The following is a 25,250-nucleotide window of genomic DNA, read 5'->3' on the forward strand; positions in this document are numbered from 1 at the left end:
TCAATTCATTCCGCTGTATCGGTTGTAAAGGCGGTGAAAATGGCTGAGGATTATATCTACGAAGTAAGTCGAAAAACTTATTGATTATCCTCATTTTGATCTTGACTGTTCTTGAAACAATAATTATTTCGTAGATTTATATATTGATGTCATTGTACATAGGTTAGATTGGCTTGAATCTGTCACGATAATGAGCAATCACGATGTTATTTGAGGTCATATTTTTCGGTTTCTATTCAGAGTGTGCGACGAGTGTGTGTTATATGAACGGAGCGGTGTGTGTAAAGCACCGGACAAGGTCCCCATTGGAGTGGAGTGTGTTGTCAATGGACGTATTCGGTCACAACGCTCTGGAAGTAGAATAGCAGAGGCTTCAGAGCGTAGTCTGCCGAATAAATGCAACGTGAGATAGAGTTGCAAAAATATAAAACCACATGTATGATCACAAATGAAATAATACGTGTTTATCTGTGTTCTACTGGTAGTACATGTTCAAATTATTAAAAATCTTGGCATTAGAAAATGAGATGATGTTCGATTCCCAGTGGCAGTGAAACTTGAATTTGTTCAATTTATACCTGGACACCCTATTTTTATTGTCATGAAAATGAAATCTGTCAGGTGTGTCAAGTTTTATTAAGTTGCGTTCACAAATCAATACACTTCATTCATTCGTTCATTAATTGATCGTGTCCGTTACAGTTTTGCCAGACTAGTTTGATTGGACGCATTGCCATAGAGTCTTATGTAGATCATGAGAAAAGACCTTTTCAATATTTTATTTGTCTTGTCAATTGGCACAAACTTTTTCATAGTACTGAGAAGAGGAAAGTAATTGTAAACTTTTGCTTAGGCCTATGTCTACCTGTATTTCTTTGAGAAATATTGTACAAGTACTTTAAGATAAGTTTCAAATACCATTTGGCTATTTTTATGTGAATTTTGAAGAAAAAAATCCATGAAAAAGTGTTAGCAATGGAAAGAAGTGTCAAAGCTAATATAATGAGTTCACATTTTTATAGGTCTATCTAACATTATTAAAATCTAATAATATTTCATGATTTATCATTGGACTCTTGCTCTTCACTTCCAAAACATTAATCCCTCTGGCTTGGTTTTAAGATGATTGCATTTTTTGTAACAGTCATATAGGCCTATCTGCTTTGATGTCTTTATTCTGTATAAATTTACTTTGGAGGGGCTATTCCACGGTTACTCACGTTACATTTGGAGACACCTTGACTCATACTTTGAGCTGTAACTCCATTATTATTGATAGGAACTAAACATCCCCTTATCACAACAAAGTACACAGTCTGACTATCCTTCGTATAAACACAAAACTTGGGAAATTCTATTATGCTCCTGGCAAATCTTTGGAATGCGTTGGTTACTCACGTTACATGATTTGGACATGCATAAAATGAAAAGTCAACATAAGTGAAAAGTCTCCTCATACAAGGCTTTTATGAAAGTTGATTATATCCATTTCAAAGAAGTATATTAGGGAGACAAACTTTGTACATAATTAAAAAAATAAAGAACACATGGTTTTTACTTGGGGTGCAGATAATATGGTTACTCACGTTACGGTTACTCACGTTACATTTTGTCCATGTATGGTTAACAACACACATGTCATTAAAAATTCAATAATGTGTGTAAAATTCATTGCTAGGAACATCTAAAAGAGATTTTATACCAAAAATTGGAACAATTGGAGCTTTATAGGGAGTAGGAGGGAAAAGTATGATTTCACTTACTAATTATGCATAAATTAGCATAATCGCTTAATACCAATTTGCATGAAATAAATTACTGTACAGTATTGTAGATTATGTCCAAGACAACCTGCACGCAAATTTTCGGCGTGATCGTGCGGCCAATGGCCGAGATCTCAAGGGGGGCCTGGGAGCCCCCCCCCCCCCCCGGGCCATATCAACTCCCAAAATACCCCGGCCTAGATAGGGTTATAGGTAAGGGCATTCAATGTGTTGTTCAAACACTCTTTAAAGTTTGGTTAATCAAAACCAAGTCTTACTAATGCACTCTCGCATTGTGAATACTTCTACTAATATTCAATTTTTTTGTGTGATTGTATGACCACTGATATTTTGATGAACAAAGAGTCGCATCAAAGAGATGTACCCTCATTTTGCTTTTAATTAATCAAAAATAACTTCACAACTCACCATGAGACTTAAAACTTGACATCCCACAGAAAATGTTACCGAACTGAATAATTTTTACTGGTTACTCACATTACATGATGGTTACTCACGTTACAAAGTTACTCACGTTACAGTTTTTCTTCATCAATTTGATAAAAAAATTGTACTTTTTAATGATTTTGATAGTCATCACTGTGTCAAAGATTGTTTGAAGGAAGAGAATTTAAAATCCCACCAATTAACTGTGAAGAATTTTTCTCTCAGAAAACAAAGTCAGTTTTTTTGGTTACTCACGTTACATCACCTGAGCAGGTTGCAATATTTATTTTTGAATGAGTACTACAAATTTACTTGAAAAGCGGTTGTGTATTTTAAGTAATTTGACTCTTCTAAACTTCAGAAATATATAAAGTGGTATGTTGTTGCAACAACAAAATGGTAATAAGGCATATTTCATTTTTCACTATTTTTCTTGTATTTTGGTACACAATGGAAGACACAACTTTTGACCATTTTTTTCCAAAGTATACATATGAAAATAAACTTTTTATTTCTTGTTCCTGAAACTATCATGTATGAAGGACTTAAAGCATTAAAAAATTCAAGAAAATATTGAATTTGAATTTTTAAGCTCATGTCCACCAACCTGTGGAATTGCCCTGAAGTAGGAACAATTTAAGAGCACTATAATAAAAGATCATAGTATACATGTAGCAAAGTAAACATTTCTTTATAATCATTTCCCTTCAGTCATGGTACAAAGTAGTGCACTATCCTCATGACAGATACTAGGACAATGAGGGCCATAGTTCATCTTTGGACTTGTTGAAAGTTAATTTTGATTAAGATTGAATCAATAATCAATATGCAAGTCTTAAAATTTTCATCCTTGATATCAGAGTTAAAATTATTAAATGACCAGTGAGAATATACACCATGTCATAATCCTGTATTTCTGAGTGTGTTAGAGTGGTCTTTGGTTTACAAACTATTTAAACTAATTAACCATGCAGTTTAAAAGTGTTTTTTTTTTTGTGTGTGTGTGACTCTGCACATAAATGTGTCTTTTCTAACACAATGTATGAATTGTTTGCTCAGTTGAGGTTTATTTGCATCTTTATATTATAGGGAATGCATGCTCTTGCATACAATGTACATGTACACATAGGCCTAGAGGTAATGCATATTATTAAAGTTGTCAATGCAGGCCTTTAATCATACCTGTTGAAACTATGCCATTTGTATTGCGATATACATGTACAAATCAGTTAAAGGTTTAAGTTTGTATTATGTAAATTTTAGTTCTGGTAACAACTGCAATATAAAGAGAAAATCTGTCAAATGATTCTGGAATATAGTATTTGCTGAATAATACACATTTATATAGTGTTTTAGCAATGCAGCGAAAATGCTTTTTTTTTGAAGGGGCAGATCCAGCATTCGCCAATAAGGGGTCCCAGATTTTTTAAGCTGCATTTTCCCCGATCGGCCGCTCTAAGTTGATTTTTGTTTGTTTCTTTGAAGGGGTAGTCCTAATAGTCAACTTAGCTATATATATACTAATTTCATTATTAGCCTATAGTGCGAGTGTGTAGTGCTAGCTATTTTTTTTAAATTCATGTATTTTGTCCTAAAATTTGAACATTCTGGGCACAACTAAACGATAACTGAGCGCAAAGCACGAGCAGAAATTTTTAATATAGATTTTGATCTGATCAAAAAAGGATTTCTTAACAACTGCTTGCAGTTAGCCCAATCAAATAATGCGAGCGAGGAAACACTCAGAAACTGGATAATGATTTAAATACCGGTAGAGAACAAGCTGCGTATCTGAATAAACATGTGCGCATGTGTTTCAGGTTTCGAACTATAATCGTGGATTTTTAATTCCTTTTTTTATCATGAAAACCAATAATGCGAGTGCGATGCACAAGTTATTTGATATTCCGTTCTGAAAAAGGGTCAATTTAAGCTCTGCATATCAAGTATTTTGTAGGAAAATTGTGAGGTGCATATGGATCGCAGTTAATAAAGAGCTGATACAATGTACATGTATGTTTCATTATTAGGGTGCGTTTATGTGCCACTTTTTACTATAGAATCACGATTGCGATTTCGTCAAAAGTGAAATTAAACGTCTTTCAAATCACAAACACGGAAAATGGGGCGTTTGGAAAGACGTTTCTGTAGAATCACAAACAAAAAAGGTGGTATAAATGCAATCATGATTTGAATAATGATTCTATGATGTCACAAACACTGTGTTGGGCTACTTTACGTTTAGCTCTTGCCAAGCCCAAGGCACATGCTATGCTCCGTGTATATGTACTACATGTATGCATGCATTTCTTGTCACATGCATTTAACTTTATGTTCGTTCGCATCGTCCACTGTCAAATCTTCATTTTTAAGTTCTAGTAAATGAATTAACTGGACAGACAATGATCTCAGTTTTTGTTAAATTAACAATGCCAATATTAAATTGGATCTACGTTGAAATTCACTTCCGAACACCATTTTCAATAGACTGACAAGATGAATTATAGAATTAAACAAAATGAGGAATAATAGACTGAATTGTGGAAGCAGAAGATTGATTTTTCAAGAGCCAACACACTGCGAAAAAGTTGACTTATACTTGCTCTGTCAAACTGTGCTCTGGACCAGCCCAAACCCGAGGAGAAACAGCATTGGAATGAGGTCGTCTAAACGCTGATTCTGTGGTATTGTAGCGGCCGCCGCTCTCGCTTATTTCTTCCATTCCGACCTCTACGTCAGGATGGTGTTCAGTCTGTGGTGGATCACCTGAGCTTTTCTCCATTTCCATTTTTGTCTATCTTAGTATCTTCCGAGCATGCAGTTTCCAAGAGAATTGTTATAATAAGAGTGGAAGAAAATGCTAGAGCGGCTCGCTATAGATTATTTGCAATTAATTAATTATTAAGGGTCGTTTCGTCAAAATATATGACTATGGGGGTACACAGCAAAGAAAGACACAGGGGTTTGTGACTCAGATTTTAGTTTCAATGGCAAAAAGAAAAATGGTGCACTTTATTATTCAAATTGCATAAATATATATACAATGTACATGTACTTTACTTGACTCGCCACTGTTACAGGTAAACAATGTCAAATATTTACAAATAAGCTCTAAGATGTTTTTGTTATCAGAGAAATAAGGGCTAATTATTAAACTTTCATTTTGGGCCTCCAAGTATAAGAATTTTCCAAATCTAACCAGCGTCTAGCTTGTTAAGAGAAAAATTTCTATTTCCAGCTTCCCAGTCTCGACATTCGTTTCCACGTCTGTTGAATTCCGGCGTCGATATATGAAGAGATTGATTCCTAGACTTCTTACTTCAGGTCGCTCGCCCCAAACAATTATTAAGAAAATTTATATCATAGCAAGATCTATACTTTAATTAATCTGGACCTCTATTTGGGAATTCTCATATTCAAACATACGGGTCAATATAGGGACATTAATTAAATTCATATTGAGGTTTCCAGGGTCTATATGCCTTGGCTATAGGCTTGTTTCCTGCGTCTGTTTACCTTTCCAAGTTTTCCAAGTCTTCCCCGTGGCAAGCCTTTCGCAGTCAGATTTCCGTTTGTGCCAGCCCCGGCGACTAAACGTCTCTTTATATGGACAAATTGCGGACGTAGGTGAAAACGGTGCGCCGAGCGGGTTTGGATAGCACACACACGTCTAGACTCTACTCGCAGCGTATAATGTACAGAGAACTCGAACTGTGTTTTATTGAAGCCAGTTTATTCACAATTTCTCGTTTATTACTACAAAACATTCAATAAGTCGATACGTTTCCAAAAGGATATATCTTTTTGCACTGAAATATATACAGAACCATTCATATCAATACTTAAAAAGATATGAATTAGTAAAAAATCTATCAAAATCGGCCAGCGCTGCGATCGGACGTACTGTGCATTCCAAACGCTCATCCGCACTTATGCAAATACGCCGGCTCTTATGCAAATTATGTACGTTCATAAACAAAGCCAGCGATGAATTATTCAATCTATATCTACACCAATTTGATCATAAAAACTGCAAATCAACTTATCTCCTAACGTTTCTTCATTAAAAACTCAGGCCTCATTTACAAACTAGCTAATACATTAATCATTTTGGAATGTGAAATCTCAAGTAATTTCTAATAATAACCGAAAGACATAATACGGTTGAATGAGTTCTCGCGACAGCTATGAATAATGAGTAAACAATAGTCATGCGCAGGGCTGATTGTTTACGTCACGATCCTTGTTGTGGGATCGTTACAATATAATACAATACAAAAGAACAAGTAGAGATGTGACATCATCAGCCCACCTAATGAATATTCATGACAACTGTTTTCACAAAATATTGCTAAACTTTAAAATTCAATAACTTTGTTATTTATCCGATTTTGATGAAATTTTCATCATTTTGCTCAGTGAATTCTACTCTATTTATTTAACTATAAATACTTTCAGCTCGGACCAGGGCTTTAAGGTGTAAAAGAGGCTGTTCATCAGTAAATCCAGTCATTCAAAATTTCTCCTTATATCTTTTTTTTTGGGGGGGGGGTGGGGGTACATGTCATTTGCTGTAAAAAAAACAATTGTTAGCTCATCCGGCCCGAAGGACCAGATGAGCTTATGCCGTGGTGTGGTGGCCGTCGTCCGTCCACAATTTCAAAATGCTTCTCCATCATTTCAAGTCCGATTTCAATTCTGTTTGCTTTATATGATAGCACTAGGTGGGGGGAGGGGGGTTAAAACTTCTATAACAGAATTTTGAAACTCATTAAATATGCTAATTTATGCGCATTTTTCAAAATTCACAAAAAATGTTTCTTTTTACTGTTTTGATTTTTTTTTGCTTCCATCTGGTAGAGCTTCATGAGGTTCACCAAACTTCTACTCAGAATTATGACTATAAATTTTTATGCTAATTTATGCAAAATTAGTTAATGCATATTTTTCAAAATTCACATTAAATGCTTCTTCATAATTTGTTGACCGATTTTGATTATTTTTTTTCTTCCATCTGGTAAAGCTTAATGAGGTCCACCAAATTTGTACACAGAATTTTGAAATTTCGAGTAGAGAATAAATTATATGCTAATTCATTCAACATTTATTCATAAATCACAGAAAATGCCTCTTTTTTGTTGGCTGATTTTGATTTTTCTTTCTGCCATCTGGTAGAGCTTCATGAGGTTCACCAAATTTCTTCACAGAATTTTGACATTTTGACTAGAACAATTTTTATGATAGTTCATGCGAAATTAATTATTCATATTTTTCTTAATTCACATAAAATGCTTCTTTATTTGTTGACCACTTATAATTTTTTTTCTTCCATCTGGTTGAGTTATATGAGAGTCACCAAACTATCACACAGAATTTTGAAACTCATTAAATATGCTAATTTATACATATTTTTCAAAACTCACAAAAATGTTTATTTGTTTACCGATTTTGAATTCTTTTGTTCGATCTGAGAGCTACATGTACATGAGGTTCACCAAGCTTGGTTCTACACAGAACTTAGAAATTTTGACTAAAAAAATTATTTATGCTTATTTGTGCGAAATTTTTTCATAAATCATAAGAAAGTGCTTCTTCTCTGTCATTTCTTCATCAATGTCAATTCTGTTTCCTCAGTTTATGTCACCAATATAATTCACTACAGTGTCAACTTGGCTGAAATTAAAAATGGTTTTAAATTTCTTTGCGAGATGCTTGATGAGCTCCACATCATTGATGTCTAGTTTGGACTCTAACTTGCTTGCCATAATAGTATGCAGTTTTTATTTCAAATTACATTTTATTCTAAAATCTAAATAATTATAAACAAAGTTAAAACCAACCACAACAATGAAACAAATCAAGAAAACCCCAGTACATCTTTCAGGTTCACATTTTTATGATTTTCCTTTTTGATCCATAACCAGAGGCACAGGAAAATAATTAATTGTAAACATCTAGAGACTGCATACATGTACATTACCCAGCCCAACCTGCATCTATTTATCATTACTTTGCTATGATCTACTGCATATGAGATACATATGATATGTGATATTGATATTTAAACTATTTTGGTTAAAAACAGGAAATTGATTGAAATCAGTGAACTTCATATGACCCCTGAACTTTTATGTTTGGAATATGACAAATTGTTTAATCCAACCACACCTTTAATGTAGCCTGATGAAAGGTTTTAACATATATAGAAATGCTTGAGTTTATAAAGATATCTAACACTGACTGATATGGCAGGTTCATTTTTGTTTATGGTACATTGGCAAATTTATCAATCATTCATTGTTATTCACTGTAACCTACATGTACATGTAGTCATCATGTTTTTCTCAATTTGTGTTTTAATTGTAATTTTATAAATTCTGTAAATTGACCAGGATAATCATACAGTATGATACATACTGTATGTACATGTATGTAAATGTAATCCCAGCTTTGATTTAATTAATTACTTCATGAAAGCTAGTTGAAATTCACTTGTAATGTGATGGTTATGTTTCATAGTTATTGAGATTGGAAAGGAAAGGGTTTGTTATATTGCCCAGTTGGCTACAAGATTGCACACAGTAACAAATATTGTCATTGTAAAATTTTAAATCAATAGGTCTATAGTGACATGATCATGACATGTTGCTAAGCATTTCTTTTAACATAGATCTTGATAAGAATACAATCGACTTCCATATTGATAATGAATACAAAGCATTGCAATAGGCCTCCATATCAATGAACACTCTTTTCATATCTTGATTAACTGTGGTTTGTCAGTATCATGTTTACTGATGCTTGTTTATCTGCTGGAGAATAGTAATTAGTAAAGTGAATGAGACAATGAGTTTTTCAGTCACATTGTAGTTTATCATCGGTAGAATAATCATATTATATTGGATGGTTCAGAATGGAATACCAGAAATCTAAGAGTTCGGGAAAATATCTCTGAATCGCAGATGAGTGGAATATTGGCCCTAACGAGTGAAATATTGGTTGTATTTCATGAAATAAGCCATCCAATATAATTATTATCATCTATCCCACCCCCCCCCCTCCCCCCAAAAAAGGGAGCAATTGGATTGAACACATTATGCCATCGATCATTTAGGTCGTCGACATGTGACTTGCATGTAGCTCAATATGATTTCATCAAGCGTAATTGTGCTCTATGCTGTGCATTGCATTGTTTTCATTGTATGCGTTGTATATTTTACGCATTTCACGCATGCGCACTAAACTGTTGAATATGCTCTCATATTGATATTCAATAGCTAATTTTTACAGGAGCCTATGGGATATTTGTTGAATTTCAGTCCTTTTTAGGGATACGCTCTATACTGCACGGGCAATTCATGCAGACCAAATGCATGTTTTTAATGCATCGCTAGAACACTATATATGATAATACAGGATATTCATACGCCATATGCACAATATTTCCTCATGTATAAGTTCTATAATACAGGCAGTAATTTTACTTCTCAAATTTGATTATTAGCATCTTTAGTTGTGAGATAAAAGCTTTCAACTACTGTTTATTCTGTACAGACCTATATAAACAAAATTTCCTATGTGTAGCAGTCATTGCAATAATAGAGGAAATTGCGATGGATACCAGGGTTCCCTCAATGACTTGCGTCTTGCAAGAATATTCGTATACTTAAGGCCTGGTCACACCGCCCGAGCGTTGTTGGAGCAGTCGTGGAGCGGTAGGGAGAGAGGGTTGAATTTCGCTCACAAAATTGGGGAAAAAAGGAAAACAGTCGAAATCGTAAATGGTGAACGGTAGCGAGCAGTGATTAGTTTTTTCTCTCCGCTCCGCGACTGCTCCAACAACACTTGGGCGGTGTGAACAGGCTTTTAGTAGCATCTATTGCCAGCACAATGGTACAATACATCAGTTTGTGCAATGGCAGCAAAGCATGCTGTCACTTAACCAATCTATGTCAAGCAGCAACTGTACATCCCTACCTGGGAAACCTCAACCTGTCTGTCTGTTCATGTATTATTTTGTTACATGTGGGGCTTATATAATTATTTTGTTGGTGCTGTTTTTAAAGCAAATATGAAAAATATACTGTGCGTATCAAAAAAAATTTACACTTATCCTGTAAAATTATAAATTTGTAATATCCTGATGATTTTTCACATTTATTGTTGGTACAGATCCATTTAAGCAAATGATGATATAACTCACTATATTTCTGCTTGAGTGAGCAGCACTTTTGAAAAGTTAGTGAAAAATGATTTGCGCAGAACTTTGAAATAGTTATGCGAATAAAAGTAGACCTTAATCATGAAGAACATGTAGAAATTAGCTAAAAAACTGATTTGAAGATATCTTTTACCTTTTTTTAACTTGTTTCCTTGCCCATAACATTTCGAAGAGTGCAAACTGCATTTAGCTCCACCCCACTTCCCCACACACCGAGGCCATTGTGACGATATTTGCTTTACACTGAGCTGTGATTTACATGAAATGGCTTAGGCTTGATTTTCATTTTATTAATCATTCTCAGCTTGGGAAAAGTGTGGAGAAACAAGTATTAAATGAAAAATGAAATGGAAATCCACTTTAAATGATAAAAACTTAGTGAAAAAATGCTGGAGATGTCTGATATAAACTTTTGTTCAGATTCAGTTATGTCCTCAGATCCAGCTGGCTCAAAAGGGGTAAAGGTTGTGCTTACTAAGAGTTGAAATTTCCTTTTGGGTGGCAAAATTGTTACAAAATGCTTGAATGTATCCCGTTTTGTTTCAATTGAGTAGTGCAAGGGAAATATATGAGAAATGTTTCGCAGGGTAAGTTTGATTTCGCCCTTTCCCCTTGACAGCGTGAAAACAAGCATTTCTGCGCAAACAGATTTCTGCGAGCTTTACAAAAATGGACAGTGCTCACTCAAGTGTATCATTCTGTGAAACCTTTTTCGTTGTATAGAGGAAACCCAAACCCAAGCTTATGTGAAAAAATTACCCACATGTTGTATATTTATGATATGATATGGTACAGAGTACCTCACTTTATATATTCAAACGTAAATTGAAAGCGATGCTTATCAATTCTTATAATTTCCCTTTGTAAACTTTTATATTCATGTACTTTGTTAATACGCTCTGGCTGAGTAATGAGTAAAATATAATAGTCATAGAGTGGCGGACTCTTTTTTATTTATTTATTTTATTACTTTTTTGTATTTCTTACACAATCGTCACATTTTGGCATTACTTTGTTATAATCATTTTCTTACCTGTCCTCTCCTCATTAAGACTGAATTTTTTTCTGGATCCTGCAGACTTACATGTAACAAGCCTTGCTTTTTTATGCAGGTTCCCTCATATTTCACTCCTTTAGTTTGTCTTTAATTCCAAATCGCTATTCTCTTTAATTTGAATTAATTGTTATGCCTTGTCTGATTTGTATTCTCACAAGTTTTCTGATATTGTTTTCATATTTTTTTTTGTACTTGTGAAATGTGTAAAATAAAGTCAAATCAAATCAAATATTTTTTAATTCACAGGGCTTTTTCAAAGTGTAAACTTTTTTTGATACGCACTGAACATACTTGCCAACCATTCCGCTTTTGGCGGAATCATCCCGATTTTTTATTGCCAATTCCGCGTTACGAATATCAACTCCATAATTCCGATTTTCATTAATTTTTACATTGATAATATTGAAAAAAACGGCTGGAGCGAAGGTTAGACCAATCTGAAGCTTGCGGACACCTGGATATCGCGATATCCCAAATAGCATTACTTTTCCACTAACTGAACACACTCTTGTACGTAGATTTTCATTTTGCCCATGGATCCTACTCTAGAATCCATGCTTTGCCTATCTCACATGGCGCGCACATTGCAGAAGCGCGTGCAAACACAGCTAGAGCGACAACACATGCAAATACAATGCATGCTGCGACGTCGCGAGCGCGAGTATTCCTCGCTGCTAACCCAGGAAGCTTCGGCCTGTGCCGGGTTACCGACGGGCCGGAGCTCCGTGGGTTACCGCGCTGCAAGTGCATACGTGTGGAAACGTAAGATCCAGCTCAACGATCGTCGGATTAATGGCCAAAGGATATAGTTTTCCGTGAAATTTTGAAGCCAAAATTACAAATTTAGTGTGTGGAAACTAGATACCGTCGCCAATGCGTCGTTTGGATTGTGAATGTGAGTTGTGATTGTGATTCCGATCGTTATACAGACAGTGCATGGGTGCACTGGGCAGTATCTGAGTACCGGTACCTAGCCCAGTCGCGGCCCGCCCGCTTAGCGGGTCGGAGCACCCTGGGCCTGGGTTTAGTGAGTACCGTACCGGTGCATTTGCAATTGCATAAGTTCATGTGTAAGTTACATATGCATTTAGACTGTTAGTCTGTTTTCGTGAAATAAAGCCAAAATTATTTAGAAATACAAGGAGTATTCTGAGAAATATCCAGTTATTATTGTAATGGAAATACATGTTTTTGAAGTAAAAAAGAATATGGTAAAATTTCATGAAATGAATCCTGTTGATTTTCCTGTTTCAACTTTCATTTTTCATTACTTTGGGACAAAATTAAGATATTTTTCTTCTTTGTGGACAGGTAAAAGGCACTTCAAAAGTGAAGGAAAGCCCCCCATTTCATGTTCTAAAATTCCAAAAATTTCTTACCATGGCAGGGGGTACCCCCACACCCTTCCCGCGCAAAATGTCACACGCTCTTGAGTCGTTACTCTGCGTGAAAAATGGATTCCTCTTTTTTTTCTTCTAAAGTTGGCAAGTATGTCTGCATAATGAAATACTAAGAATCCTCACTATTTTGTTACTTTATCATTGTAATTTATTTTCCAAAAGTCTACATGAAGAACTTTATTCTATAAATGCTTATAACCTTGGCCCTGTAAAGGCACAATCAAATTGTGTATAATCGCTTGTGATTTTATTATTTGCAATCTGTCATGATTGTCTATTAATAGATTAATTATGAATTGTAGGCCTACGATTGATTGTATTTTTGTGTATCAGTGCCTAGAATATTCTAAAAACATGAAAGCACCTTCAAGTGGTAAAAGCATGCTTGAAAGATTCTAGGGATTGACCACTGAATATCCTCTTGGCCTATTGTCATTGTCTTTTCTTTTTGCAACATTGCCCTATGGTTCAGTTACCATTGTTTCAGTATCCTTTATTTTTCCAGTAACAATTTATGTCATTTCTGTATTACAGGTGGAACGAATACTGGCACGGCGCCGGACACGCAAGGGTAAGTTGGAATACATGGTACGATGGAAGAACTTTGGAAGCGAAGAGGACACCTGGGAGCCTCTGGAGAACCTTGGAGACTGCATGGAACTGGTGGAGGAGTTCAACCAGAAGACAATGAAAGATGGCAAGTTTGAGAGACTTGCGTCTCTGGATCACCTCCATGTACACAAGAAACTGCCTCAAGCGGGCAAAAAGAGACCCAGTGACAATGGAGGAAAAGACAAGGGTGGACAAGGGAAGGAGCGTGTTAGCAATGGAAGTGACAAGAACAAAGAGCATGCGAAGGCTCAGGCAGATCAGAAACCTGTGAGTAGCAATAGCAGGACTAACAGCAGCACCACTGTAGGAAAAACAGCGGATGGGTCAGCCAAAGCCCAGAAAAGAAAAAGAGAGTCAGACGTCGGTAGTAAGCAAACTAACGGACCTGTAGCACTTCCGTCCACTCATGCTATCAAGTCTGAAGGACAATCTCCAGAGAAGCGTGTGAAGAGGGCGCACTCAGTAACGGGTGTCGGACCTCAGGGTACTTATTCGCCTAGTGCGAGTAGCAATGGAATTGGTTCACCACTACAACGTAGAAGAATAAATAGCACAATTCCTAATGAGGGTATGACCTTACTAATTACTATAATTTGTAGTTTTGTTAACTCCAATCCTTATTCCCCATTTTGTTTAATCCATGTTCCCTGGCTCTGTGAAGATAACTTTTTATCATTATGTTGTGTTTATCTAAAATTATCAAAAATATTGCATAACCATGGGTATAATCTTGAATTCAGAATTATGGAAGTTTCAAAATAGAAAAAGACTAAATTTTGTTGAACTGTGAATCAGAGATGTATGGTTATTTATGAATAATATAGGCACTATCTGATAGTATGAAAAACACGATCGGATTGGATCTCACTTTATTTGAACTGAAGTTTATTCAATTTGTCACAAACTATAAATTGGTCTGCTTTTATCAGGATTGCATCACAGCACAAGGGGTTCACCAAACCTTCATCGCACAATGTCAGCAAGTGCAAGTGCCTACCCCAAGCTGATACTCTCTCCGACCAAACTAACCATGGTAACGCGGAGAGGCGGTAGTCCTGCTACTCTAGCCAACTCCTTAACGGCCTCCAGTGGGGGCACTGAAGAGGATGGGGAAGTCCAAGGGAGGCGAACGGCCAGCATTGTGGCTAGGCGGAGACTTTCACATTCGACCCCTGAAGATCCCATCGATAGGTAGGTTCATTCATGCCAGAAGTGCTGAGAATTTCTTGATCTGCAGGATGGGAGTTGGGTGTTGGAAACTTTTATTATAGCCACCTCAGTCCCCCTAGGATTTAGCAAGGTATAGCAGAACTACATTTATTTTTTTATCATGCTTTAAACTATTTTCTTACCGTATAATTTAAACAGGTTATGAAATCCGCTTGCAGAGTTCTTAAAATTACTGTTTTGTCCAGATTTAAAACTTATCTAGACACACATTAATTATTGTGTAAGTGTACAGTTGTCTACTCTCTCGAAGCGAAATTTCGAACACAATACAGCTTAGATTTCATCGCTTCTTTGCAGTATGAAAAACAAAATACAATTTAGATCACAAGAAGAAATATTGAAGTGAGTAGGATTCATCTAAACATTCATTGATACTCACTTTTAATGTCAGTGTTCCTCATGATATTTAGTGGGTCTTTAGACAGAATGAACCGCTCCAAACCTGTGAATGCTACAGCCCAACAAAGCCAGTGACTTCACTGACACCAAATCCTAAAGCCAACTATAATAATAATAATAATAGGCATTTATATAGCGCCATCTATCTAGAAATATTCTATTCTGAGGCGCGTTGTTATTAGTATTATTACCCCGGCTTTAACTATCATGTCATTATAGTTATGAAATCTACATAAGATATGAACATGTTTTGTTTTTTCATTATCTGATTTTACTGCAAATCCTTCATTTAAGGCAAGAATATTTTTTTATCACTAGCTAAATAGTTTTAGCTGTTAACAATTTCCTACATATTTACCGTAATTAAATCTGTTTATAAATTCTTGTGGAAGCCTTCTTGAGCAATACCTAGAATAATTCTCTGCTTAAATGTTGTGCCATCAGAAATAATCTTAATTTCTTTATTTAATTTTTGTTGACAGTCGGAGAATTAGTGCAAGACAGAGTGAGAGCCTATACAAATACAAGGAGATAGTTGTGAAGAAGTGCCAAGGGTATACACAAGTAAGGCTTTTCACCACGACACCAACAAGAAATGCTCTTAATCTAAAGGTGAGATTTGAGACGTGGAAGGCATTTTAAATGTTAATAGAATTTACAAAGGAACGATTTGTTGATCAGATTTTAAAGAATTTTGTGCCTACGTGATACTCCTTGATACTTAACACTCTGCATTCATACCCATTCTTTCATGAAGTGTTGTAACCGGAACCTGTTGCGGTGCGGGTTACCCTGCCAATATGCCCCTGATTGTGGGTTACCGGCCAGGCCAAGTTCATTCACCAACCCGCAGACCGTAGAATGATTAAAAAGGGAGAAGTTATGACACATACAAAATCATACAAAACGAAAGAACGTAAAGTAAATTAGGTGGCAGATTCTTTTTGAGATGCTGATATTTTTTTCAAGAAATTGCCGGCATATTTTTGTCTTGTGAACATTTTGTGGGACCCTGAGACAGTTCGGCAAATACTGCATGAACGTACACTAGCTTCATAAGTGCCTCGATCGTCGCACGCACCGCCGTGATTGATTTTTATTATTTTTATCGTCAATTTGAGGAGCTTGTTTTTGCAGCACATGGTGTACCAGCGTATAACATGTGAATAGTAATGATCACTGTCGCAATCAGTGATTCTTCAATTGGTTCCAATAGTTATTGCGCAATGCTTTGAGATCGGCCCAGACCCATTTCTTGGTACAATGTCACCCCCAGAACTCTGGAATAAAAGTGGATTAATACATTTTCCAGATGTGAGCCTGTATAGCGTACAGGGATATCACTCGCATGATGGTGTACACATTTGATTGAGTGAGTGCACATTGTAGACCAAGATTATGTGAGTCGAAGCTGCCAGGTTAGCAGGTCCCACTGGCAAATCATTGGATTATGCGGTTCGGGGTTTTTCACTTATGGGTTACAGCACTACTTTCATGGCTACTTTACTTTTGTTTGGTAAAGAATTGTTTGTTGTATAAATTCAGATTTTTATTGTAATTGTTGTTAGGAGTCAGGTATCTACATTCAATCATCCTTAGGAGGTGCAATGAATCATCGTTGAGCAGTGGTCATGTAATCCAGCGACCATGGTTTGAAATCACATTGATGTGCTAGTGCCGTTTGAGAAGATATTTATCCTCATTCCCTAATGAAGTTTCACAGAGTTAAGTGTGGATTAGACTAGGGTTGTGCCCAAATGGCAACGCGCACTTGGTATAAACACGTAACCTTATTGATGACTACACAGAAGTCTGCATCCTCTGGCTCAAATTCACATAGGTGGTTTTTAAAACCCAAGGTTGAATCCATGGTTTATGCAGATTTCCTGTATAAATTACGCTTAATTTAGCGCGTATCAGGTGCATGTTTAAAATATGTCCAATTCTGATGCGCGCTTTTGTCACAGTGCGCCAAATTGACGCCAGTTACCATGGTAAGATATGCAATTTTATTCATGAGTCCACAGTTTGAAGAGTGTATTCATGAATAAAATAGCGTGGATAACTACGGCAACAGGTGTCAATTTGGCGCACTGTGATAAAAGCGCGCATCAGCATTGGAATTTTTCAAACAGGCGCCCGATACGCACTAAATTAGGCGTAATTTATACAGGAAATCTGCATAAACCATGGACTCAACCGTGGGTTTTAAAAACCACCTTTTTGAATTCTGGCCTCTGAGACTGTGCAGGATTTGACCAATGTGGCGATGTGTTTTGTGCTGCATTCTACTCATTTATTTTAGTCATACTTACATCTTTGTGAAACACCTCCCCATCCTGTCCCTCAAAGATGACTGTGAATTGTTGGTCCATGAGTTGCTTACTATCAACAGGAAATACTCTTATAGAACAGTAAACAGAACTACAAGTGAAAGATTAAAGCTAAATAAATAATATCTAACCCTTAAACAGTGGAATGTTGTTAAAGTTCAAAATAAAATTCATCTACTACAAGTGCTGTTTCACTACGCTCTCATAGGTTAGCTCTATACTTGTAGCTCTGATCCAAACCTATACAAATGGCAGTTTTATATCATTCTATTTCATAACTCCTACAGGCTTTACAGGAATTGACAGCTGTCTTTGAGTTGAGCAAGAAAGACGACTCCAAGGTGATCTTCTTGAGTGGGTCTGGTAGTGTATTCTGCAGTGGCTTAGATCTCAGGTGTATTCAGACTTCCTTTGTGGAGGAGAGGAAAAGAGCGTCCAAAAATCTTGCAGATGCAGTCAGGTAACAATCAAGTTCTATCTCTTACCAAATTACAGTAATATACACCCTTGGTGAAGGTGGAACTATCACTCCTGGGGCAAGCTAGATGGAGCTATCTTTCTGAAGCAAAACTTAGGAAAGATAGGGTGTGCATCCAGCTAACCAGAAAGTGTCTCATCACCTGAAATCATGACTACATAGGAAGAATTTAATTTATTGATGTCAAAGTTTTTTTATTTGAAAAATACATACTGCTAGCGTGTATTTTATATAGACTGCATATCCTTAACTAGGTCTTGATCCACCAAGGTAATTATAATGTCACAAAGGATTGTTTTTCATTGCTGCATGTGAATCAGTTCAGTTTTCACCTCCAAGGCACAGTAAGTAAAATAAGTGGAGACAATATTTGATGATATCCTTACTTGAATCCTACAGGTCATTTGTAGATAGCCTTATCAACTGTCCAAAGCTAGTAGTCGTAGCGATCAATGGTCCTGCCATTGGCCTAGGAGCAGCCATTCTACCTCTGTGTGACATCGCGTACGCCAGCGACAAAGCCTACTTCCACTTGCCATACAGTATTCTAAGCCAGACCCCAGAGGGCTGTGCATCCCACACCTACCCTCAAGTCTTGGGGTTAGCACTGGTGAGTACAAGATTCTACCGCCCTTTCATACGGTACCAAAATCGTGATTTGAATGACGATTCCAGTGAAAAATAATTCTAATGACGAATTTTTAGCATGTGTGAAACCAAACTAGAATCACAAATGCTAATCACAATCAAGAATTCAAATTCTACTCCGGAGGTGAATTCCAGTTAAGTTTCACTCAAAATACAGTACAAATTTTATGTCTGAAAGGGTTGACCTCCAAAACATCTTTTGAGGGGGCGGAGCTTACATGACCTTTCAAGCACTTCCGTAGATAATACACTTGTCAGGCACTCATCGTAGTTTCTTTTTTGCGGTGCAGTGCTTTGATTGGGTTTGATTGGCAAGTTACCAAGGAAACAGTACCGCCTTCTCTCAGGAATTAGAATTCAAATCACAGTTTTCGAGTGAACATGTGAATGGTACAATGATGATTAAAGATTCTCGTGTGAAAAGGTCCTTCAGTGATCTGCTTCTGTAATTACACATTTTATGGGAACCAGGGTTGTACCAAGTATCTAGATCTTGGCTTGGGTCAAGTATTTGGGGTTTAAGTCGAGCATAGTCTCTTGAGTCTGGGCATGAATTTCACTTGGAAATAGTGTTTTATTCTGAGCATGAGTCTCTGGGTGAGACTCTGGTTGTTGACTTGTGATGTTACAACCCTATATGTACCTGCTAGGTGGTATCATCAAATCTTTGCAAGCATTGATATTGATTGGCTGTCACGTTGACCAAAAATGTCAAATTTACAACAATTTTAATTCCTTTAATAAAAGGGCCTGAGATATTGGATTATTTTAGCCTATCCATGAAAGTTAGTGAGTGAATAAGCAAATCAATTTCTTATGATTCTTTGTGGAAGCATGATAAATATACAAGGGCTATTGAAAGTAGGAATATGTGTCTTAATACTTCATCTGTATATTTTATGGAAGAGAAGATATATATATTCATGAACCAACCTCCAATTTCATTTCTCTATTTCCTTGTGTTAAGGCTGGTGAGATGTTGTACGCTGGTCGCAAGCTAACAGCTCTGGAGGCCTGTGCCTGTGGCCTTGTATCGCATACCTTCTGGCCTACAAGTTTCATGCAGGAAGTAGTACCAAGGGTGCAGAGGATAGCTTCACAATCCGGCAAGGTACAAAGCCTTTTTATCTCTGACTCTATCTTAAGCCTGAGTCGAATCGATTTTAAAATCGGTGTTCGATCGATGTCATCGAACACCGGTGCAGATTTTGCAAAATCGGTGCATCGAAAAAAAAAAAAAACGTCGGCCGGCCGATTCGTTTGGTTTACACAATCAATCATCAAAATATCAGCAATGTCCAACTTTACTACTACTTACTTGATTTCTATTGCCCCCAAAATGAAACCGATTAGGTAATTATGATGCTATTCACCATTAATTTGGTGTTAATTTCGATCATAGTTCGAGTCTTACTCGTCTGCTCGTGCCGAGATAATTTATGCACGATGAATTCATGAATGGGAGTCATGGCCATCGATCGTGCATGCGCAGTACTGTTCTTTAATCAAACCAGAAAATGGCCGGAAATTGACGCGATCAACGTAAAATAAATCTTGCTTTCATGAACAATATTAATATCATGACCATAGAACATTATTTAATCGTAACAGTTAACAATAATTCGCATATGATAATCATTAATATGAATTTAGAGCTAGATGTGAAACGTTTGTATTTCGTTTCAATTTTCAATGGCGGACATTTCATGACGATCGACTTGACTTCTTGAGTAGAGTCGAGCTAGTGCACTTGTCTAAAAAAAAATAATCATCACGTCAGGATTGATTCTCGAACATTGTCTACATGCAAAAACTCTGTTCAACTTCGTAATATCACCATATAATAACATTTTACATGACAAAACAGAGAAAATTGCGTTCGATTTTTTTTCCCATCAATTTGAAGCTAGTTTGTGGTTTGTGCCCAACTTTGGGCTCTGATTTCATGAATGGAAAAATATGTCATACGTCATCGAACACGCATGCGCATTGTGCTTATTTTCTCGGAGCTTGGAGGAGACGTCCAGAAATGGAATCATAGAAATAATCCCAGTATTAATTCTTCCATATGAACATAACATACTTTGCTGACATCGTCAATATTCTTAGTATGACAATAAAATCTTGTTAAATCGTAATAATTTAGATGAATTTAGGGCTCGATTCGAACCATTCGTATTTATTTTGATCGCATGCTCGATTGCGTCTAAAAAAATGGATTGTCATTTATTATCACTTAATATCAGGATTAATTCTCGAACATTGTCATAACTCATATTCCACAATCTTTCCTCACAATCGTTATATCAGCATTGAATAGCAATTCAAATGACCATCCAGAGAAAATTACGTATTTATTCCCATAAATTTATTTGGAGCTCATTTTGGATCCAACTACACAATCTCAGGCAAGTTACAGCGCTCTCCGTTGATTGCACTTGTTTGCTGGCGCTGACGTCAAGCACGCCTGTCGTTTCGGGAGAGTGAGTGTACGGAGCTGCGGACGGGGCTGGTGAATGGACTGCGAATGCTAGTTGACCGAAAATCATTCGGATCGACTCTGCGTGATTCATGTCTTTATTATTGTTTCATTTTAAACTTATATGTTGTCATCTGCAAATATCATTGTTGAAGATATTTTGGGAAGAATTCTGCTTTGGTCCCCGGTCTTTTTTGTGTGTTTTGTGATCATGGAAAATACAAACGAACTTTGCTCTGTCATCTGCTTGTGCAACGCTCACCCGGCCAACGCCAGCGCATACCGTCAGTGCGTATAGTGCATATGCAAAGCGCATCGCATCGACGCAAAAACAAGACTAAATTTTCCCCGCCTTCAATATTCGATGCATCGATGTTCGATCGAATTAGAGCTGTCGAACACCGGTTTTCAAAATAATCGATATGACTCAGGCTTACTCTATCTGCATGGTCAAGTAAAAAAAAAGTGTCCTCTTCTGACCCATCCATGAGACATGCAGTCGAGGCAAGCCTCGAGGCCGAATTTGCTGGCCTTGGCCTCGCGGCCGAATCACATGTACAAAGTCTGTGGGAGACACTTTAATCCAGCAGCCTCGTGACTTGGAAATCCTGATCTCAACTGCCAGCCAGCCATCCTTGCTAACATTTTGAAGGGAGAAGCATATTACTTGTTCAATAATTGTTCATAGTGCTTCAGATTGTATTGATATTTCTACGGAATGATTTTTAATGTTAGTAGGCGGCAGGCTGTTTCGATCCCCTTATCACAGTAGATTGCAAAGAAAGAATCCTTTACCCTATTTCAGATCTAAAGATTTTACTTGCAAACTCCCCTACAAAGTCATGAAATAGGATGTCTACTAGTCCATTATCTTGTACAGCGTCAAGATTACTTGATCCCTTTCCTAAGATGAAGGAATTTCTGACCTGAGCTAGAGACAGACACACTTCCCTTTAGTCACATATAGTCCTCCAAATTTTTGTGGTGATTTGAAGTGAAATGGAACAGCAACTGCTCAGACCCATGCCTTTAAATCAAGGAATCATGGGTACAAATCTTGGCCATGATATCAATTTGCCATAGCAAAAAATTAATCCACTTTGTGCTGCACACAACTCAGGTATAAGGTTCATGAGTAACTCGTAGGAAACCATTTCTTTGAAATGTTTGTTTGCCGTTGTAGTAATGACAGTAAATGCTTTGATCGCGTGCTATCAGCTGAAGATATGAAATCACTTTTAAGATGGTTTTTGGAAAGGGAATATTTTATTACCTTGCTGGCAGTAAGGCGTTACAGTGTACACGTACATCAATTCACATTCATGTCAGTTAGGCAGAAGGGCATTAAATTTGGCATAAGCTGGGTGCTACATAAGCACTTGCCCAATTGCCTGGGGCAAGTAAAAGTTAAAGTCGGGCAAGTGTTTTGAAGTAAAGGCCAAAACTACCTGCCCGAATTGGGCAAGAAAAATTATCACAGTGGAAAGCAAAATTCTAACAGTAGAATGACCAAAATTAGGGTCGGTATGATATTGACCCTAATTTTGGTCATCGTAGGCAAGAGAAAATCACTCTGGAAAAAGAAATGCAATAACAAGAGAGAGAAAAGGGTCAATGGTTTATAAAACTGCATTTCTGTTGTACAGGTTAAACTTTTTTTTCAAGGATTTTTTTCGAGCAATTGAAATAGATTTGTGGGCAGTTATATTCCAACTTTTTAAAAAGTTATGTAGCACCCTGCATAAGTTTTAGCTAATGACCTTATTAGGGTCGATATGATATTGACCCTAATTTTGATCATCGCAGGCAAGAGAAAATCACTCTAATGACCTTATGTCAGCAAAAAAAGGAATGTAAAATCACTGCGCATGCATAACTTTCCACCGTTCTGCCAGTCAGGTGATGATTGATTTCTAAACTTCAGTAATTCATTAAAATGATCAAATTATCACCTCTATTTTACCGTTTTGAAGCTTGGATTTGCTTTCATGATACATATATTATAAGTCTAGAAAAAATCTGCAATGTTTCCTTCTTTATTTCTTCTCATTTTCATTACACTAAATTTGAGGAGTCAAATGTTATCACCTTTTCTGCTTATTACAGGCTTTGCTTCAATCCAAACTGTTAATGCGGGGCCAAATGCGGGCAAAGCTTGAGTATGTCAATGAGAGCGAATGTGCGGCACTGGAAGAGAGGTGGCGCTCTCCAGAATGCCACAGACAGATCAAACTCTTTGCAGAGAATTACTCGGACATGTGACTGAATAAATTACCGTGCCACCTCTCAAGAGGAAGAATAAACAATGGGCTGATGGTGACAACCAAGGATCATCCTAGCCCATGCATGGAGTGTAAGGTGATTTCAACAAGAGGCAATTCTGTATGTTGCTTGACTTGGAGGCTTCACCAATTCAGCTGATCCACTATGATGTGAAAGGATTAGAGGATGTCGGTAGTAGTGATGGGTGCTTAACATCAACACAAAATCATGGATGCTGTCACGTTTAGCTGTGATCCAGCTGAAATTGGAAATTTGAAAGTGATTCAGCCGCTGACATAGGAGGAAAGCCGCGTCAGACCTTTGGATGGTGATGATGGTCTATCCCAAGTGTAACCATGTTTGATTCACCTGTGTCTTTTTAGAAACCAAACCCACGTACACATTGATAACGATACAGTTTCCATCATTCTATGGTATCGCCAGAGAGCTTCAAACGCAAAGACACATTCCTGTATGTTATGTACAGTAGCCAATGGATTATATCAGGTCCCTTCACCTGTCTGTTCTGTTCAAATCCTCCCAGTCCTGCAAGCAGTATCAGCCAGGACTCATGCACTCACGTTTAGTTGGAATGTCTACATGTGGTAGCTCAATAAATGGACACGTCATGAAAATGCGATAATATTTATTTGAAGAGGTCTTGTGAATTGATGCTAAATGTATTTATTCACCTGCCATAAGAATGAGAAACTGATTGCACCAAATACTTAGATCTATAAAATGCAGGGATGAGGTTGAGGCCTCGGCAACCTCAGCCCTGGCCTCAGGCCAAGGGGACCTCACGACTTTGGCCTGGACCCCATCCCTGATGAACTTATTAGAAGCAGAAAAACTGTTGATGAAATGAATTGCCATTTATAGGAGATTGTTTTAATTCTGTTTTTATTGCTGTGGAAAATGCAGAAAGGGTAGTATGAGCGAGAGAGAAAAACTTTGAGAGAGAGGGGGGGGGGGGTAGAGAGAAAGAAGGGGAAGGGAGAGAGGATTAACAAGTTTTTTACTAACTGATTTACTATTGTAAAGGTCTACAAAACCCCACTGATGGTATTAGTTAAGAAAAAAAAACATGACGAATGCCATGAAGCTTAGAAGACTATCTACATGTATACAGCATGCAAAAGTTTTAAATAGTCCTGTACGTTGCTATTGAGTAAAACTGTTTTACTGGGTGTAACTCTTTCCTTACTCAGATCATAAAAAAACAATTTGCTAGTCAAGATATGTTATCCAAGCTTTGAACTGTTATAAGAGATAATTCCGCACTTTATATAAGCCATTCTCAGGGTATTTTCATTTCTTACAGGTCTTTATTGTTTGTGAAATTGCTGTTTGCTATACATTTTTCTGTGAATCACTTTCAAAATGGGAAACAATATTCAGTGTTTCTCGTAGGATTGTGCAGTTTAGTTATCCACAAAAAAAATAATTGAAAAATCATAATTAAACAAAAACTCAGAGTGGTAAAAAGATCATATTCTTTCCATCCAATGCAGAATGGTTGGGATTTTTGAAGCATGATTTGGGGGCTTGAAAAGACTAAAGTTATCGTAATGGAAGTTTTGTGCCTAAAATCTACAATAACACAGATTAAATAAAAAACAAGGGCAGATAGTAGATACCCGTCAATGTATTTTAAGTAAATAGATTCAAGGAAGATTAAGTGAGAAACACCTACTGTTCAATAAGATTAATTAAATACATTGGGGTCTTTATTTTTAAAATTCTTTTTCATTTCTTAGATGGTGAAAGTGAGAGATAGCGAGATTGAAATGAAAAATTCTAATTTGTTTATAAGCAGTACAGCAAAATCAGTATCATGAATTCATGTTAATCAGAATTGATAATCTAGTGTTAATCGCTCGGCTTTCAATGTCTATGGATTGAGATTCTGTTTCAGCAT

The 25,250-nt window shown here is 36.8% G+C and overlaps 1 protein-coding gene across 1 annotated transcript; it reads left to right on the plus strand.

Moving 5' to 3' along the window:
- On the plus strand, positions 1 to 24,931 carry LOC121407683 (chromodomain Y-like protein 2). Its single transcript, XM_041598869.1, has 8 exons — positions 1 to 63; positions 13,423 to 14,068; positions 14,430 to 14,691; positions 15,612 to 15,741; positions 17,750 to 17,922; positions 18,340 to 18,550; positions 19,556 to 19,699; positions 23,174 to 24,931. Exons 1-8 carry the CDS (start codon positions 40 to 42, stop codon positions 23,327 to 23,329), a joined length of 1,746 nt encoding a protein of 581 aa, XP_041454803.1. The 5' UTR covers positions 1 to 39; the 3' UTR covers positions 23,330 to 24,931.
- The last annotated feature ends 319 nt before the right edge of the window (positions 24,932 to 25,250 follow it).

The sequence above is a fragment of the Lytechinus variegatus genome, chromosome 2 (genome assembly GCF_018143015.1).
Source record: "Lytechinus variegatus isolate NC3 chromosome 2, Lvar_3.0, whole genome shotgun sequence".
Lineage (NCBI taxonomy): Eukaryota > Metazoa > Echinodermata > Echinoidea > Temnopleuroida > Toxopneustidae > Lytechinus > Lytechinus variegatus.